Raw genomic sequence first — 19,380 nt, forward strand, 5'->3', positions numbered from 1 at the left:
TGTAGAGGAAGAAACAAAAGCGGTAGCTGAAGTGAGATTTCCGGCTAATTGATTATTATCAAGCAGAATAAAGTTAATGGAGGAATAAGTGAAAGGAAAGGGAGGGTGTTTGGGCGCATTGTGGTTTCCCCTCGGTCATAGTGACATTTATTAGGCTAATCACACATTGCGATTAGCCGCCGAGGTTGGTATGCCCCTCACTTTTGAGCGTCTTGAAAGATAAAAAAGTGAGGGGAACAAAAACTCTCGGCGGCTAATTCTAGACGTATATAAAGGCGGCTATATTCTCTTTTCTCGCATTTTCTTCTCCTTTTCTCATCTTTATTCTAATGTCGTATACGCACTTCGTTTCACGAGTGATTAGATGATCAATCACGTGCCTAGTCGTTCGCAATGACATCAGGTTCTCTGCCTTCTTTTGCTCTTTGTATCATTCCGCTAAAAGAAACTATTATAGTGTAATATAATAGAATATAGTGAAACATAGTGACACATAGTGAAACAATAAAGAGATATCACGTCGGCATAGAAAGATTAGAACACACACTATATTACGTTATAGTATATTTGTTTCTTCTTAGAGAGATAAAGAGAGAGCGGGATAGAAGGACACTACACAGCAAATCCCATAGCCCTAGTGCAGTAATACACGTACATCCATGTTTATGGCACATTAAACCATATATATATATGTCTGCCAGAAAACGCAAGTTTAATAGTCTCAAACCACTAGACACTTTGAACAGCCCTCGTGCCAGCTCTCCAAGGTCCTCCACCTCTTTGCCCCCCAAGAGATACAATATCTTTCGTAAAGATCCAAAGATAGTCGATCATCTTAACAACGCATCTACAAAGGACTTTTTGCCAGTTTTGAGTACGAATAACGAGAACAGGAAACAGGTAGAATTGTCAGATGACGATGAATGCACCAACAGCGGTCCCTCAGATCAAGACTTTGAACCCTTGCAAAGCTCTCCTTTGAAAAGACACTCGTCACTCAAAAGCACTTCCAATGGTCTTTTGTTTCAGATGTCTGGCAATGTCAAGAATAATTCTGCGTCAGCGGCGATAACGGATGTCTCTCCAAATGACTCAATCGTTTCCACGAAATTGAACTTGAACGGCCAGTTTTCTTGCATTGATTCAAAAACATTCCACATATATCAGCATAAATCACCATGTATAATGACTTTTGTTTCAGATCATAATCATCCAAGGTTTTCCTTATACTTCCAGCAATTACTTATCAGCAACACACAAATCAACCTTCTCAATGATGTTGAGTTGGTTGTTTTAGATAAAAAGAACTCTTTGATGGCTATAGTTCTGAAAGATATGAAAAAAATTAGCATGATACTAAATGTGAACAATTCTTCAATTAATATTAACACGAATATCTTGATATGGTCCACTACTAGTTCTGCAGCAAATAAAAGAATAAAGTCTATTAAAAAGTTTTTATTGACGTCATATCCTTCGTCGATAAATATTCAAATCTTGGACAACAAAGAACAAATTTTGGAACAACTGAAACATCTGGCTCATTCCACTTCTTTGTCTCCAGCATCATCCAAAATGGAAAGAGCAATAAGTTCTGCTAAGGACGCATTCGACTCATTGAGACTTAAAAAAACTAAACTTTCTACTAGTGATGATGACAACCCAAAGATCCATACACGTTTCTTATCGAATAAGCCTCATGGTTTGCAATCTTTAACGAAGCGCAACCGTATCACAAGCGTTGCTAGAAAAGAGCATCCGATATCAATACCTAAATCGAATAAAATCACTTCCCAGGATTTTTACAATAATGGCGGGACAGAAACTTTACAATCACATGCAGTTTCGCAATTAAGACGATCGCATAGATTTAGAAATGTCTCGAATTCCGCAAATTCTAATTCAAATTCTAATTCAGAATTTGACGATGCAACTACAGAACTTGAAACACCAGAACCATTCAAACCAAGTCTCTGCTACAAGTTTAATGATGGGTCAAGCCATACTATAACAAGTCAAGACTTCAAGTGTCTTTTCAATAAGGACTGGGTCAATGATAGTATTTTGGATTTTTTCACAAAGTTTTATATTGAATCATCCATTGAAAAGTCAGTTATTAAACGAGAGCAAGTTTACTTAATGTCCTCCTTTTTTTACACGAAATTAATCAGTAATCCAACAGATTACTACTCTAATGTGAAAAAATGGGTCAATAATACAGATTTGTTCTCTAAAAAGTACGTTGTTATACCAATTAACATAAGCTATCACTGGTTTAGTTGTATCATAACAAATTTAGATACTATCTTGGATTTTCATCAAAATAAAGATAAAAATGATGCCATCAATTCCGATGAGATTTCTATTAATACCCCCTTGGTTAATATCTTGACTTTCGATTCATTAAGACAGACACATTCAAGAGAAATTGATCCAATAAAGGAATTTCTTATATCCTATGCCTTGGATAAATATTCAATTCAATTGGATAAAACTCAAATCAAAATGAAAACATGTCCAGTTCCACAGCAACCCAATATGAGTGATTGTGGCGTTCATGTCATTTTGAATATCAAAAAATTTTTTGAAAATCCCTTGGAAACAATTAATATTTGGAAGAATGCTAAAATAAAAAGTAAACATTTCACTGCAAAAATGGTTAATAAATATTTTGATAAAAGTGAGAGGAATAATGCGAGAAAGGACTTAAGGCATACTTTAAAACTATTGCAGCTTAATTATATCAGTTATTTGAAAAAAGAAAGATTGTATGATGAGGTCATGGAAATAGAGGGGAAAAAAACCATCAACAATGATGATGATGAAGAAATTCAAATCATTGAAAATATAGATCAGCAGTCCAACAAAGATAACATCCCACAGTTAGCTTCAGAACCGCCTTGTTCAACATCATCGGGTACTTCAACAGAACCAGTGGGGGCGACAGAGCAGCAAAATGTAATAGAGCAACCATTTGTACCACAATCTCCTCGTGAAATAATACCGGATCGGGAAGACCCAATTCACGCTATTTCTAGGGAATCACCGTCAGTATCTCCTCCATTACGTCACAATATTTTAAAGAGTTCGTCACCCTTTATATCGGAAAGTGCGAAGGAAACCGAGCAAGAAGAATCAACGTCACCATATTTTGGAAGACCTTCGTTGAAGACGAGGGCGAAACAGTTTGAAGGTGTTTCGTCACCAATAAAGAACAATCAGGCACAATCATCTATACATGATATTACGATGCCATCTCCTAGACCGAAAAGGATCTATCCAAGCAAAAAAACTGCGCCACTTTCATCTTATATTCAAACCCTTTCGACGGATTCCTTAGAAGGTCAATCTAATCCCAACAATCCCAACATTATAATTTCAGATACAGAACATGATTTGGAAATGGGAGTAAGTTCCGAAAACAATGACGTTAGTGGTATTGCTAACAGGAATGACTCGGACGTCAATTTAATTGGTGGTTTGCTTCCAAATGCAGCGGAAAGAATTGATGAAAGTACTCAGGAAGGGAATGATAATGGCGATAGTCTTGACAAAATATTACAAAATGTTGATAAAGAACTGAACGAAAAGTTGCTTGATATTGATGATGTAGCATTTAGTAGTCCGACTAGGGGTCCTTCAAGAACCAGTGAAAGAAGTAAAGAGTTAACTCCGCAACTTATCTCTGATTATGAAAATGATGATAGTAGTAATAAGGAAGTAACAGATAGTATAATTAAACAGGATCATCATAACGACAGTTACCGGTCTCATGTTGCTGTATGGAATGAAGGGAAAGAGAATCCCATTCTCTTGGAAGACGACGACTCTTGAAAGCAATTATATTACCTTTTCCTTCTGTCTTTTTTAACATCCTTGCATAATAGTACTAATAGTAATAGAAATACAAATAATATTACATACTCGCATAAATAGGCATATTCTCACTTTGTTCTTCCCCATTCTGAATAATATATTTCTCGTTTTAACATGTTTTATAAAAAAAAGTTCTATAATTCTAACAATAAGGAATCACATAGTAGAATACGTATAAACTTAGTGTAAATATATACGTAGATATGCTAGCATTTACTTCAACAGGTAAGGAGAAATGCTTTTAACCTTCATCAGGCAAATTCTCTAAAGCTCTACCCTTGGTGTAAACTTCATCCTTTACATTTTGCACAGTACTTTTAAACCACTTGATAAAGAGAGCAGTTGCCTGGAAAAAGAACGTAAAGGATTCTAATGCTATCAGTAGTCCAAAGTAAACGTGTTGCGTCTTGGTCCATTTTGGGAATGATTCATTGAGCGATAAAGCGAAACTTCTGGATCCATGTCTAATATCGATAATTTGCTTTGAAGGAACATCACGCAAAAATAGCAAAGATAATGTAATAATCGGCAACAGGTAAATCGCCATGTGTAAGAAACCTTGTTTGAACAGTTCTAAAGCCATGGTTTTCAAGAAATTTAACTTACTGGTGTTTCTATTTCTGAAAAATACTTTCAATGATTTAAATCCGGTTCCAGAATTTACCATCGATGAAATGACCCAAACGGCAAGTAACAAATTTTCGTCAGATTTGAACCACTTGGAATTACCAATGCTGTAAGAAGAATTTCCAATCATTCTGATAGTAACATAATTGTAACAGGCCAGTATTCCATCGGTTAAAACAACCCATGAAACCATAGTTCTAATAACAACAATTATAATAGCTACAAACACCATCAGGTTATACTTCACCAACATACTATCAAATATACTGTTGAAGATGGCCATGAAAATACCCTGTCCCTCTTCTAGATTGTTGATATTATTAACTGGAGCATTGTTGATGTCTCTTTCTGGTATAACATGTTCTACTTCTTCTAGTTCGTTTTCATCAACAGCATGTTCGTCAAGAGTGTTTTGGCCTTCTGTGAAGTGAAGAATATCCTTCGCAATCTTGGATAAGCATACGGACCCAATACAAACGTAATAAATGTTCAAATAAGAGTAAGTGATGTCAGAAAGTTCCTTCCATGCAACGTAAATCTTATTTCCGTCATTTAATAGAAGCTTTATAACTGGAAGAAAACCGAAGTCACAGACAAAGTTCATTAATGCTTGACTAGCAAATGTAACACCAAGCATTAAAATGGAAGCAAATAACCAAACCAGAGCAAGTAAAGTGGTATACCTTAAACGAAAATCAGGGGGAACGTAAACGATATAATATTGATCATATTCTGTATTTTGTTCATCTAGGTAACCAAATTCGCCTGCAGCACGTTTGTTTCTCTCTTTAATTCTCTCCAAATCTAATGGCTTCAACAATTTATCATTCTTTGTAACGGGGACAAACATTGTTTGCACATAGTTTCTGGACACTATATCAGAAGAAGGAACACGCATTAAAACACCGTCTGGAACAAAATACGCATGAACTTGACGAATTTCTCCAAACAATTCCTCTGCTTGCTTCAACGTTTTTGGCTTAGTGTAAAGTTCTTGGTTTGACCATTCCGCATTTTTTGAAGCAATGTATTTGTAGAACGAATTTCGGTAAACAATATGACCCCTTTCAGTTGGGGTGTCTTTACCTAAGATGAAGGATGATAAACGTAATTTTCTTGAGCACAGTTTAAAAATGGTTTTCCAATACCTTTCCAACAAGGGCTTGACATAAGAGCTAGATTCTAAAATTCTCTTTGTAAAATACAATGTTAGTAAAATTGCATTGAACTTCCATGAAATAATCGATGTTGGTTTATAAGCTTCAGGGACGGATAATAAGTTGGATTTGAGCATGATTGGGAAAAAAAATCTGGTATGAAACCCAAATCCCAATACAATGAAGATGGCGTAAATAAACATGGATAGGCATAATCTTGATAGTTGAATACCCATTGGATGGATTAAACTATCGTGTAAAATCTTAATATTAGGATCCTCTGGGGATCTAATAAAGAATAAAACACCTGGCCTAATAATGTTTTTCCTTATCATTCCAATGTATTTGGCAAACCAATACATATACAGGGTACCAATTGTCCAGTATACGAAAAGGGAGAATGGAGGCCATATTTCACATATTGAAGGAACCCAAAGAATTTGAGTATTTGATGCTAAGATAGGACAAAATAATGAGAAATCTAACATCACACCTGCTAAGATAGGAAATCCAGCTAGTTCAATGAAAAATAATGTGAACACTTTAAAAGTGCATTTGAGTGCAAATAGAATCTGAAAAATCAATCTTCTGGTTGGGTTACTCATTCCATTCTCACGGCCGTAACCTCTTGAGACCAGATTGGACGAAGCACAAACAATACTCACTGAAGTTAAATAAGTCGTGAGGGCAGGTAACGCACGAATGAAAATTGAGTGCTTCATGGTATTTTGGGTGTAGCTATTGTAAAGATAAGCTATATCACGGATCAAGTGGTTTGAAATCCAATTCATTGCAATTTCTACTTTAGGAACTAGCTTCGTCAAACCATTGTAAGCTATATGGGCTCCCGATAGGTAGTAAAGATTAGATAAACCACGCAAAGTAACCTTGAATACACCGAAATAAATTCTTAGTAAACCAAATCCAATGAAAGTTGGAAGCAAGTAAGAAATTGCCAGGTATAATGCTGTGAAAACGACAGCAATTATAAAATAGGCAATGACATTTAACAATTTTAATTTGAGGTTTATCACCAGGGGGCCTTGACCTTGGTCATCCGCATTAGCTTGTGCCGGTGGGACGCCTACGGCTGCACCGAAATCTTGTTCATCTTGATCGACATTTCCAGCCCTATTTTGGACAGGTGGTGGAACGAAAACGGGAGCGTTTGGTCTATTTATAGCATTCTGTTGAGCAGCAATTAAGTCATCAAATTCATTCTGAGCACGACGATTAGCCCACATTTCCATTGGATTGGGATCCAGATGATCACGGTAATCGGCTTCCTCTTCTGGTTGTTGTTGTTCTTCTTCTCCTTCTTCTTCTTCTCCTTCGTGAACATTTAAAGATTCTTGGGTAGTTTGCGATGAATCATCTCCTGATGGTAAACCATCGTCAGAGTCATTATTGTCGGGCCCTTCTGGAACCTCACCATGATCCAGTTCATCAACATGACGTAGATTGACAAAATTCCGATGTTCGCGAGGATCTTGAAGGGGAGCATTATCATTTTCAGGAACATTGGCATTGTTATTGTTATCGGCAGCTACATCTGGCACATCCAGTCTATCATGGCCTTGTTCTTGACGATTTTGATCATGAGCTCTCATTTCTCTCGCCAAGTATTCAACCATTCTATCATCCATCATAGGGAACCTCTCTTTTAAACGTGATTTCAAGTCTTTTGGAGAAAATCTTGGACCTATCTTATGGAAAACCATCTTGCTGAAAACATCCTCTCTTACTATCATATCGTATTGAAAGTACAATGCTATATGTAGTATCACTATCATAATAAACTGTAAAGATGTGAATGAATGGTTTTGTAAAAGTTGGTAAAATATTGCTCTACTCGTCAATTCTGGAGTCGCTGACCGATCATACCCATAAATTAAACTTTTCACGAAATCACCAGGATAAGGATATGATCCATCCAGCATCATCGTGTATAGTTTTCCAAACATGTTCCATACCAAAGGAACACCGATAATATATAGTACAGCAGCCAAACCAATCGTTAAAGCTAAACGAGTTTTCTCGAAAAATGCTAGGATACTCTTAGAAATTAATAGGGAAAAGGGTATCTTTTCCGGCATATTTTCCGCGTATATCGTTTTGAATTGAATGGGATAGTGACAGATGTCACATTTAACATCCGCGCCAGGTTTTGAAATGTCTATATTTTTCGAAGCTACCCATTCCAGTAAACAGGATTCATGCATGTATTTAATTGAGCCTCTGCATTTACAAGGATGGAAGAGAGGATTGTCCTCAGTAGCTTCTCCACGACAAATACGACAGGTGGCACCAGATGGGGCATCATCGTTGAAGGAGGCGGTGTCTGTTTCTTCGTTTGCCACCTTATGCAGTTCATCTCTTAACCCGGAGACATTAACGTCTGAATCAACATCCATGACTTCCACACTTCTAGTCTCTTTGATTCAATTAGTCGTAGTTTTGATAAAAAAACTGTTCTCGAATAAAGTATTTAAGCCCTATTACTTAATCTAACCTGGTGGCTCCATAAATCTATCATGATCATCTTTTCAATATCCTCAATCGATGCGTTTTGAACCAGTTTTCCGTCTCCAGTGATTTTGATTTTTTGGAGATTTGAAACAAAAAATAAGCCCTGTAGGGGGCTCGAACCCCTAACCTTATGATTAAGAGTCATACGCGCTACCGATTGCGCCAACAAGGCTCTTATTACTTGTTAAGTTTATTGTTAATAAGATATAGGACACGTTAGAATTAACAGTAACGAATACGTTGTAGGTGTGACATTGGCAATTACTTAAAATGGTAATTGTTAACCACACCTAAAACGAACGTAGACACTCTACCCAATGCAGTGATAACAACCAACATTGTTGATAATTAGTTGTTTGGTAAGTTGTAATAATTAAGAATAGTCGTTCCTTCTTAATCTATATAAGAGAGGTATATAAAGCACACGCTGATTGGTTATATTAAACCCAAAGGTTCAGACATAACTCAGAGTATTGAATATATGAATTTAGTGATAACTCATCTTCTTGTATACTAGGTTCTGGACAATCAGTAGATCTTTATCTTATTAGTGCAGGAAATTCCATTATTAGAATTTGCCTACTCCAATAAAATTGGTATCATCATAAGAATGTTTGTATTCATTTACCCAACATTATTAGTATCATGTTAAAGAATGTTCGTTATCAACTACATCAATTTATATGAATAAATGTATAGTAGTAATCACTTATTCCAACATATTTATTAAATATTAACGTATGTCCCTCAGTTTCAACCACGACAGTCACTGTTGTATTATGGGTTCTTGTAATTCCAGGTGTCCTGACAATCCTAGTATAAGATATAAGTGGGAAATTAGGCTAATATTGAGGTAATTGTTGGGATTACATTGCTGTTAGAGGCTATAATACTAGGTAAACAAAATATACTAGAAGTTCTCCTCAATGATATAGAATCCACTAAGAGAATCGGTAGTCCTACATAATAATAATATTACTTTATCAACCCTTTCTTTCCAGCTTACATTAAATTTGATGACTGTTTCTCATCTCAATCTTTATGTCATCTTTTCCCATTGTATATGATAATATACTAGTAGCTTGGGTACTAGTCAATAGATGCTACTTGATCTTCATTCAACAGACAGATGTGGTCTCTTTTACTATACGCAACATTATCATAATGTAACTAATTTAAAGTTAAAGTATGGCCTCTTCGCTCGCTGATTTCTTTTCATCGGAAGGAGTTCTATCACCCGTTTCTAGTGGGCCGTTATGTAAGTAATACTCTTTGAATACATGAGCCGTCATGGAATGGATTAGTACGAGAATCCCCTCAAATAATATGATAGCACCTGGATAGCTTTCACATTTTGGTTCCCTCCCTCCAGGTAATTTTACACCCTGAACGCACATTTCTTTTATGAAAAAAGACGTTTGAATAGCTAGGTTAAAAACTGTTAGAGAAACGTATAATAGGAAAATATTCATCCATTGTTTATATTTGAACCACTTGGGGTACTTTTTTTTTGTTTTGCAACGAGAGCATTTTATCTTTGTACATCTAGGAGGCTGCAGATTAATTTTATTCCTATATGCTCTTTCCATCCACACAGCAAACCCCCAAATGGAAACGATCACTGAATATGCTATGAACCACATTATGCTATTATCAAATGTGAAAAGGTTAAATGGTAAAAACGGTAGAAATGAATATCGAAACATTTTTCCGATGAAAAGTATTTGCATTGCTTTGATGGTAAGCCTGACGGCTAACGGCGGCGATACAACATCCTTACTAAGAGCACGAATAGTACTTCTCTCTTCCTTAACATTTTGCATAATTGAGTTGTCGATTGTCTCGGAAATAGAAGTATTTAACAAAACACACTAAATAGAAAGGACTCTTCTTATGTATATTTTTTTTGGCAGTGAAAAAGTTTATTTTAGCCTACTTTTTTTTTTTTCGTTGGAATAGCAGGCAACAGAAGCTGATCTATTCTCTAAACTGTACACTGTTCACAGTCTGAGCATGAGATAATGCGATAACTAGTTGTCCTGAGATCCAGATACATAAAGTTTACTATGGCAAAAAAATGCGATATTAAAAGCGTGCATGTATGCATTTATGTTGTCAAAAGATTCTTTGTCTAGCATGTTAATTGTTCTCTTTTATATTACTATATTCTGTATCCCTGGTGATGAGCTTTTATCAATAATAAAGTCCCAACAATTGCCTCATTAATCTCCAATATCATGGTCAACCACTATATATAAATAATATGATTGAACCGCACTAATTGCTACTGCCATGGTAACCCAGCGTGATTACCTGAGTGAAAAGACTCGTCCCAAGGCACGTAAACTCAATATAAAACTGTCAACACAAGTTTGCTTTGCAAACTCACTTGATCGAAAACCTTGAAATTTGGCCCTGTTTATGTACCGGAGAGAGCACACGCCTTAATGCCCAAAGCTTATTATTTGAAACATATGTCATCGCAAGGCATTTGAGGATGGAGGTGCTGAGTAGTGTATGAAAGGCAATCACATTGACAATGCAAGATCATGGAGAGTGCGTTGTTTGTATACTTCCTCCATGGTGATCTTGGTCGTGTCAGTGCGAAACATATTAGGAAGCAACTCCGCAGTTTATTGCAGCTTTAACGCTACTCGCTTCTTCTTCAGCGGCCAGTATGTTTTCTAAACATGGAGTGTGCTGGGTACGTCATAATTTTCTCCAAGGATGTAGTACTTTGACTACTGCTGTGTCTGCAAATATGAACTGTAAATTAGTTATCAACCGGTTGTTCAAGATGAATATACTACGTATTGATGATTTGAAGCGAGTTTTCTCACAGTAGCAGCAGCCGTGGTTATTAGTACACTCACTGGATGGGCTTACTGTCATACGGGCTCACTTTACTCACCCAAAAGATTCAACACATGTTAAGCTATTGTGGCAATACTGCTTCATACCGTACATACCACACCGCCGGGTTTGCCTGGAAGTTGGTTTATCAATTGGTTATATAGATGGAAAATGGTATATGCTCCTTTTATAGTTCGTATTTTCTCATTAGGGCTATATTTAGTTTCTGAAACAATTACTTGGAAGGTTCACGAAAATACAGAGGTTTTTTGACGACTAAACGAATTAGCAAAGGGCGATTTATTATACTAAAGATAATTGAAATAACTGGTGTTGCCCTTTTCTCTGCTCTCAGTGGTGAGTGAAATCGTCTCTTTTTGGTGTGAGATCAGTCTATGCTGCCTTTGAAATTATCAATATCGCAAATATAGGCCTTTTTACCGACATGATTAAGGGAATACTCATTCGTTATTCATCAGAACAACAAAACGCAGGAAAAGACAGTGAACAACAGAAAACTCGAGCCGGGGGGGTATATTATTTTGCTTAGGCCTATTATAGTGGTGAATTGTTCAAATACGGGTTGGAACGGATGGCAAACCGGTGTAACTTTGGATATTTCTGTAGGCGATGATGCTTATAAGAAACGTACATATGATGACATTACTACCGTTAAATTACACCTTAAAACTAATAAAGGGAGTTCAAACGGTTGCTGAATTGTTATTTGTTGCTGAAATTACAGAATGTATCATCAATGAGGGCACTACCGGTTCCCAAGATAGACTTGACCAATTTTTTCTTACAGTAACAGGGAAATGAATATCGTACTTATACCATGTAATCCTGGAAATAGAAAATATAACAGACAGTTACCTATCAGATTCAGGTATATATATATATATATATATATATATATGAATTTTTAAGTTCTAGTTCTAGTCATTTAATACATTATTCATTTTTCCTTTTTTTCATTATTAGAAGCCCATTCTCTAGAGATTTTCCTCTTTGCGTGGACGTCAACAAAGCTGGGTGTAAATATAACTTCACCATTAGGGTTGCTTCCTATTAGGTTATCAACGTTGGTAGCTTTATTCAATGCGATTTCCTTTAGATAGTTCCCTTGGGATATTATTGTCCCATCGTTACTCTCAATTGGCAGATACTGTAATTTCTCGAACGAAGTGAATACTGCAAGAACAAATAGTAACAACCCAGCATATGTTTCATACTTGATGTCTTTAGGTAACTCACTGATTACACCTTGAGTATTATTAAGTGAGTTAAGCTTTAATAGATGATGAAACTCATAACTTGAGAAACCAGAATGAAATAAAACCAACGTGGCGACTGCGTAGAGAAGCTTGGAAACAAACGACATTTCTTATCAATTTCTTTTCTATCTTTCTGATGATACCTCGTCACAACTACCTTTCGCTGTTCACTGGAGAAATAGGTTGCAGTATTTCCGCAGACTTTGTTTTATATTCAGACAGTTTTTTCTGGACTGCGTTTACTTCGCGAGCTTTCTTTTAGCGACTAAAACAATCTGACGATAGTGGGATAAGTCCTGAAGAACACATAGCCGAACGTTGTTCACCATATGTAGACTAATTTAGCGGGGTTTTTTAAAGTATTAATGAAAATTTAAAAGCGCTAATGAAGCTATATATGTTAGTAAGGAAGATGTGATATATGCTATGAATGATTACAAAGAAAAATAAAATTATGTGTATGCTTCTTATTAATCTTGTGCGCTTGCGTCGCTGTTATCTATAGCATCTGCTACGGTGGGATGCTCTTCTATTGGTGCTAATCCTGGAACCCCTTGTGAACTTTCTTCAATAGGTTCCAGATCGTTTGTCATGGAAATATCTGAATCATTCTTTTCAATATCTGCTTTGTCTGTTTCCCCCTTATTGTCAGATTGTAGATGGATGCCTCTTTCCTTCTGTGTTTGATTTGGTTTCGCTTTCTGCACGTTTTTTTTATTAGGTTCTGAACTTTCCATTATAGTATCATCTAAGATTTTTTTGAATAATGGACCAAGCCTTTCTTTATTCAATTCCATACGCGAAGCAAATCGCTTATCTAAAATGTTCAATTTTATCAGCCCCTTCAATTTCACTGTAAATAGGAGGAAATCAGTTTCAACATTGTTGAAAAACTCGGTTTCTGGCAAATCATTTAGGTTGGCGTCTTCGTCTGCTACTCTTTCTAGTTGTACATCAAGTTGTTTTGCAAAGAGGCTCTCTAAGTACAAAAATATTTTCAAAAGTACTTTAGACGCATCATCATGAAGGTAAAATGGAAAACATTCACTCATACTATATTTCCATGATGTAGCATCTGCAGGCAACTTGAGCTCAAAAACTTTTATCGCAACTATTGTATCCATTAACGAAGTGGAAGCTGACCATTTTAAGTAAAACAAGCTGTTAATATTTCCAGATGTGTCGCTTATAGTTGCCAAGGATATAACAAGCGTGTTTAAACGGCCTATTATAGCCGCTATAGGTTTCCAAATTGATCTAAGATTTTTTGGAGTTGAAGCCTCGTGATCCGTTACTTTATCCATTAATTCTTTCCACTTTTGCAAATTCCATGTCACTAAAAGTACCAGTATTTTAAAGTTTATTTCTTGAGCGGTACTGTCATCAAAACTTTGAAACATTACAGTGATTCGAGAGATAAAATTGTTCAAGAATAGTTGTAATAACTCATCATCAAATTCGATTGGGTATTCTCTGCCAAGAATCGCCAGTTTGTTGATGTAGAGTTCATACAAAGAACAAGTTAAGTCTTTATAATCATCTCTAGAATTATTTGGATCCATTTTTTCTTGTAGAAACTTTTTCAGATGAATTTTTAATGTGGTTATTTGATTAAGCAATTTTTCTTGCAGTTCCTTTTTTTCAAAATTGTGGATGTGACGGATAAACTTAGCAAATATCTCGTATTTCACATCAACTTTTGAATCCCCGATTGTAGAATCCATGAATGTCTTGATAGTTTTGTCGGTAATCTTTTTCAATTCTGTTTCATAGCCAATTGATATCCAATCTTCTAGAGAAAATGTAATAAAACTCTCTAAAAGCGGGCATAAAATATCGGCGGATTCGATTGATGTGGCGTTCAACAAATCATGAAAGAGAGGTAAGACTATTTCCTTAACACTATCTTTTGTCTGAATTTTTGGATTGTTGGCACCGGCACACAGCCCATGAAATATGTTGAGATATAAGATAGTGCTATTTCTATCAACGGGAAATAATGGAGCAGTATCCAATTCACCGTCATCTACATCACAATCGTCATTATTAGTATCAACCGAGTTTTGTAGCGTCTGAATTAATTCGTTTGATTCGATATCAGAGATCAGGAGATTGCAAATAGTCTTCAAATGAGTGGAAATGAAAGGAGAGAGAAACTCTGCCGCTTGTGTCAGCATACGAATCTTGGTTTTTGAATCAACTTCGGCAGAATCCTTCAAGTGATATATGAGAGAATCACTTAAAATCCTAGTAAATATTCCAACTTGGACGACGGGACCAATCTCCAACCCGTCGATTTCTTTGGGTAAGTCTTCACGGGTCTTGATAAATTCCTCGAATTTTTCATTTATCACTTTTGCTAAGAACTTGGCCACGGTAGATAAGAACTTGGATCTTTTGTTGAACGAGGATGCTTTACATGGATCAAATTCTTCATCAAACATTAAACTAGAAATAGTAAGAATCTCGGAATCATCTAGGTAGCCCAATGAACACGCCTCCGTTAAGACTTGGATACTATGGATCCTGACATCGAGATTAACGTCGTGGATTGCCACCTCCAAGATCTTTGTTTTGAAACGTTCAAATACTTGACGGATAGCGGAATTGTCAGTGGACTTACCGTTATGATTATGAGTTATTAAATGTGGTAGAATCTTGGTGACTTGTAATCTGACTGACACAGAGCCATCGCTGAGCAGCCAACCAAAATATTTCAAAAAGGTGACCTTGAGAAAATACTCCGGATAATTTTTAATCCAAATGGATAAATGCAACATAGATTCGGAACGAATCAAATCAGACACATCCTTATACCTGTGAACAAAGCATAATTTAACGATATTATCAATAATGCTCTCAATAACAACTTTACTGCCTTGAGTTTCAGTAATAGTACTCTCTAGCTTTTCTAAAGTCTTGTTATTGGGCCTTTTTTTCTTTTCTTCCAGTGTAAGCTGTCTGGTTAGTTTTGCCAAATAATTTTTTTCCAAATTAACTGCCTGTTGAGTCAAGTAGTCTTGAAAAAAATATAATGTTATTGTTGAGATGTATCTGAAGCATCTGATTTTACAAACGGAAAATGAAGAAAGCCAAGTTAACAGATCCAAGACGAGATTACCAGTAACTATTTGCGTATCATCTTCATCTGATTCCACGTATAGTAGCTGTAAATCATTTGCCACTTCCAACAATTTGGTCATAAATTCCACAAAGTTTTGGTAGAGGGGCCCCATTTTGAAATTTTTCCTCTTTTTGTTTTCCTTACTTATCAAAAGATAAAACTCGTGCAGTTTTTGTCTTTGGAAAAGTAACTGGATTTCACCAATTGTTTCGTTAGAAGACTCGTTACTGTGGACGTCATGGTCTTCGACACGAGCAACGGAGCCACAACAATTCAAAAGTAAATTGATAAATTCTTGCAAAAATTGGTCTCTATTTTCGGTATAAGTTTCTAACCATTCCCGCAATAGTTCTTCAATAGAAACGTCTTCTGAAGTAGATAGTATCTCAAATAACTCTGTAGGTTGGAAATCCTTAGCAATTTCCAAGTATTGTTCCTGATCTTTTTTGGAGCGATGATGAGTGGGAACATGAGTTGCCGCTGATTTCTGATGAGAAGTTGCTTTTTTCTTCGGTCTTTTACTACTACTGGCCTTTGGTGCTGATTTGGCCTTTCTCTTTCTAGATTTGCTCTTGGCGGTAGCGGTATCCACGTAGTCATCATCGTCTTGATCTTCATAGTCGTCCTCGCTGCTGCTCTCTTCACTCTCATCCTCATCTTCTTTTTCTTCGTCGTCACGTTGCGCTATCTTGGCGGTGACCTTATCGGATTCGACAGGTTGCACGCTGGTATTTTGTTCGTCATCCGAACTTTCCTCCTCGGTATTCCGAGATTTTGTTCTTACTCTAGTGGAACGACGCACAGCAGTCATGGTATATTCCTTTGATTTCTCCTTCTCAGGTCAATCGACACTCTCTGTTGACCTTTGTCTCACTTAAATTCTATTTCTCCCATCATCAATATATAGGGAAGGAAATGAAAAAATGTATCTTATTTACGCGTTCACGCGTCATGTTGCCGTCAGAGATGAGAGTTATAATAAGTGAAGGGACTAGGAGAGTAGTAGTTTTGCTTAATGTATTGCATTGGGTAAAAGCGGATTATCTAGGATAAATGTAGTGTTTGGTTAACCTTGTTTAACTTTCTGTTAGCAGGAGGCTGCTTTTTTGTTACCAAAAAAGTTTGTCTTGACGAGAAATAGCACTATAATATCTAAAACGGACGTTTCACAGGACGAGGCAAGTAGGGTCGTAGCTGTTGGTAACATACCCATATCGACAGTCCTGTCTCGGGTATTTTTTTGGTCATATTTCCCTGCGTGGCTGTATAGTTTGTGATAACAACCATACAATATTCGCTGGCGTTGCATCTTAGAGCCAATGATGCAAGCCTCGGCGGCTAGCAGCCATGACGACTCCAGGAAATCAGACGTCTCCTCTATGATAGGAATGAAAAGTGAATAAATCTATTGAAAATATGTATATCTAAACCATAGCTAGATAGAAAGAAAGAAAAGAGATTTGAAATATATACGCGTCATAAAAGATAATTGTTTGAAAAAGTCGTCTATTTGTTCCAGTACGTCTTGACTTTCTTGGCAATACACATCAGTCCATTCAGGGACTCTTTCCTGCTATTGAATGCCTGGTGGAAATCACACTGAATGGTGGCGTCTAAATTCTCGTCCTCCATATCAGAATTCCAGCACACTATCTCCTCTGTGCTGCTTAGATCGCTATGCGACGACAAGTTAACATAGTCATTCAATGAGTCGTCTTCCGGTTTCCCCTTCACAGTGTTGGACCGCGTATGTGGCGATAGAGGTATATCCATAAGTTGGCTAGCCTCGTTGTCTTTGAAATGCAGAATGTTGTTGGTGTACCCTGATTTGTCCGTCACAGTGTCGAAATAGTTAAGGGTGACCCACTCCTTATCGTTTATGACTACTTTGAACATGGTGCTACGTTGGCCTTTCCTTCTAGGAATTTGCACCCTGTAGTTTTGTGCGCTGCCATCATACTGCAAAACATAATCTGAATGCCTCCAGTTATCGAATTCTCCCGTAACGACCAGCTTATCTGCCTTGGAACAACCCTTGATCACGTCTTCAGGGATGACAAGTAAAAAATTGGACATCTTTGAAGTAATCTTGCGTGCCTCTCAACCGACCAACACTGTTCTTTTTTATTTCTTTTTTGATTTTTTCGTATTAGGTCAGAGATAGTGTTTGAGCTGATCTAATTATCGTCTGTTTTTGCCTTTACTGAAATCCGGGGAGGCGTCGGTACATATAAGGTAATAAGGAGATTAACTATAAAGGTACGTATTTGAACGTTAGGTGACAGGAATACCGGTCAATGCTCTTCCATAAGCGCCATAACAGCAAATCCTATAAAAATAGAAGCCAGCTGCAGGATCCACTGCTTAAACTCCCGATACTGGCTACGAGACGTGGAATTTTGTAGGATCTGCGGTACAACACCGGTAGTGGCAATGTAGATAAGGCCACCTGCCGTGAACGGCAGCGTAAGCCCCGGAGCACTAGCCGATGAAGGGGTTCTTGCATGGCTAGTGGTGCCGATTTCGTTGATCCAGCAACCAATGGCTGTGCCAACGACGGCACAGAATGCTGTCACCGCCTGAGTTCTTATAGCCTGTGGGAAGGTAAACCCGCTGGAAAGCAGGACAGCGAAGTCACCCAGCTCGTGAGGGATCTCATGGAAGGTAACAGCTATGCTGGTCACTATGCCAACTTGCGTGGAACTGTAGAACGACGACGCCAGCGCGATGCCATCTGTGATGTGGTGCGCGATGCCCGATATGACGTTCAAATACGCAGACACGTTAAAGCCTGATTTCTTCTCTGCGTCGTGATGCTGATCGCTGTGGCTATGCAAGTGAGAATGTGTGCCACTGCCATCGCTGGAGGACCCTGACAGAATTCGCATCGTCTTATCCAGGGCCAAAAAGCAGATAAACCCCAGAAATATCGCGCTCCCGACCACTGTCACATCGTCCACACCACTCAGACTTTCAGGTATCACGTGTATCAAAACATCGCCCAGCAGTGTGCCCAAGGAAAACGAAACCAGCATCGACAGTGTCAAACTGGAAGGATCGTTTCTACGTAGCCCGGGAACCAGCAGCACAAAAAGACATGGCATGAGTTGTATGATAAAAATAGCCACTAAAGCATTATAACGCGGTCCCAGGACAAATACATGGTCCTGCAGAAAACACACTAAAAAGTGAAAGGTAGATTCTTGCTTCAAAACTACAGAGCTTTGCTGGAACTCACGTTCTACTCCATGGCCATGGTCACGGTTGTGGTGTAGTCCATGTGCCACTACTGGAGAGACAACGCTTAGTAAAAAAGAGCAACCCTGCAACGCCTTCATGATTGTTTCGTTCCTGCTCTTCATCACCTACTCCCTCCAATAACTTTCTCCCTTCTCTATTTTTTTTTTCACAGACGCTTTTTTCATTTCACTCTTACGTAACAGAGACAACAGTTTAAACAAAAAAGTACATACAGTAAGGACCAGATGTGGGTTGCTTCTGGAGAAATACCGCTGAATTACATATTAAACACTCATCGGGAGAATTTCCGCAACGAAACCTCCACATAAATTTACTCCTTAGTTTTTATATACTTTTTTATTGTGTCATATTTTCTAATATTTTCGTTCCCACTCTTGTTTTTAAAACATTCCAAACTTACCTTAACATAAAATACATAGAGGGCGAGGATGAATAAAAAAGGAAGAGAGAAGCATAACACAATCAAGCTATCCCAGCAGCCAATCACTGAGACAAAACATACGTGCAACTAATACACTGCTCAGAATACAGCTTATCGTTAAGTTCACACTCACAAGCAATACTAATGACCATAATCAGAGGGAAACCTGCATAAAAAGTTGCCCGGATGGGCTGTTTTTCTCTTTCTTTTTCGCCCAGTGGAAAGTCCCAGTCATATATGGTCAAGAACACTAGT

General features: G+C 37.4%; 7 protein-coding genes and 1 non-coding gene across 8 annotated transcripts; 1 reads left to right on the forward strand and 7 right to left on the reverse strand.

Annotated features, from left to right (window-relative positions):
* Positions 1-690: 690 nt before the first annotated feature.
* On the forward strand, positions 691-3,834 carry ULP2 (SUMO protease ULP2; the record flags this gene model as incomplete). Its single annotated transcript, XM_056223228.1, has 1 exon — positions 691-3,834. The coding sequence occupies one exon, from the start codon at positions 691-693 to the stop codon at positions 3,832-3,834; it is 3,144 nt and encodes a 1,047-aa protein (XP_056082841.1).
* A 283-nt stretch (positions 3,835-4,117) lies between these two features.
* SSM4 (E3 ubiquitin-protein ligase SSM4) lies at positions 4,118-8,074 on the reverse strand (the record flags this gene model as incomplete). The annotated part of the gene is made up of 1 exon (XM_056223229.1): positions 4,118-8,074. One exon carries the CDS (start codon positions 8,072-8,074, stop codon positions 4,118-4,120), a length of 3,957 nt encoding a protein of 1,318 aa, XP_056082842.1.
* A 214-nt stretch (positions 8,075-8,288) lies between these two features.
* Smki_9.trna6K lies at positions 8,289-8,361 on the reverse strand. Its single transcript has one exon. It is a non-coding gene; the product is annotated as a tRNA-Lys (tRNA).
* Positions 8,362-9,370: 1,009 nt separating this feature from the next.
* Positions 9,371-10,012, reverse strand: EMA17 (Ema17p; the record flags this gene model as incomplete). Its single annotated transcript, XM_056223231.1, has 1 exon — positions 9,371-10,012. One exon carries the CDS (start codon positions 10,010-10,012, stop codon positions 9,371-9,373), a length of 642 nt encoding a protein of 213 aa, XP_056082843.1.
* Positions 10,013-12,000: 1,988 nt separating this feature from the next.
* EMC5 (Emc5p) lies at positions 12,001-12,426 on the reverse strand (the record flags this gene model as incomplete). The annotated part of the gene is made up of 1 exon (XM_056223232.1): positions 12,001-12,426. The coding sequence occupies one exon, from the start codon at positions 12,424-12,426 to the stop codon at positions 12,001-12,003; it is 426 nt and encodes a 141-aa protein (XP_056082844.1).
* Positions 12,427-12,789: 363 nt separating this feature from the next.
* IRR1 (cohesin subunit IRR1) lies at positions 12,790-16,254 on the reverse strand (the record flags this gene model as incomplete). The annotated part of the gene is made up of 1 exon (XM_056223233.1): positions 12,790-16,254. The coding sequence occupies one exon, from the start codon at positions 16,252-16,254 to the stop codon at positions 12,790-12,792; it is 3,465 nt and encodes a 1,154-aa protein (XP_056082845.1).
* Positions 16,255-16,949: 695 nt separating this feature from the next.
* Positions 16,950-17,519, reverse strand: ATG45 (Atg45p; the record flags this gene model as incomplete). Its single annotated transcript, XM_056223234.1, has 1 exon — positions 16,950-17,519. The coding sequence occupies one exon, from the start codon at positions 17,517-17,519 to the stop codon at positions 16,950-16,952; it is 570 nt and encodes a 189-aa protein (XP_056082846.1).
* A 218-nt stretch (positions 17,520-17,737) lies between these two features.
* On the reverse strand, positions 17,738-18,781 carry YKE4 (Zn(2+) transporter YKE4; the record flags this gene model as incomplete). Its single annotated transcript, XM_056223235.1, has 1 exon — positions 17,738-18,781. One exon carries the CDS (start codon positions 18,779-18,781, stop codon positions 17,738-17,740), a length of 1,044 nt encoding a protein of 347 aa, XP_056082847.1.
* Between the last annotated feature and the right edge of the window lie 599 nt (positions 18,782-19,380).

The sequence above is a fragment of the Saccharomyces mikatae genome (genome assembly GCF_947241705.1).
Source record: "Saccharomyces mikatae IFO 1815 strain IFO1815 genome assembly, chromosome: 9".
Taxonomy (NCBI): Eukaryota; Fungi; Ascomycota; class Saccharomycetes; order Saccharomycetales; family Saccharomycetaceae; genus Saccharomyces; species Saccharomyces mikatae.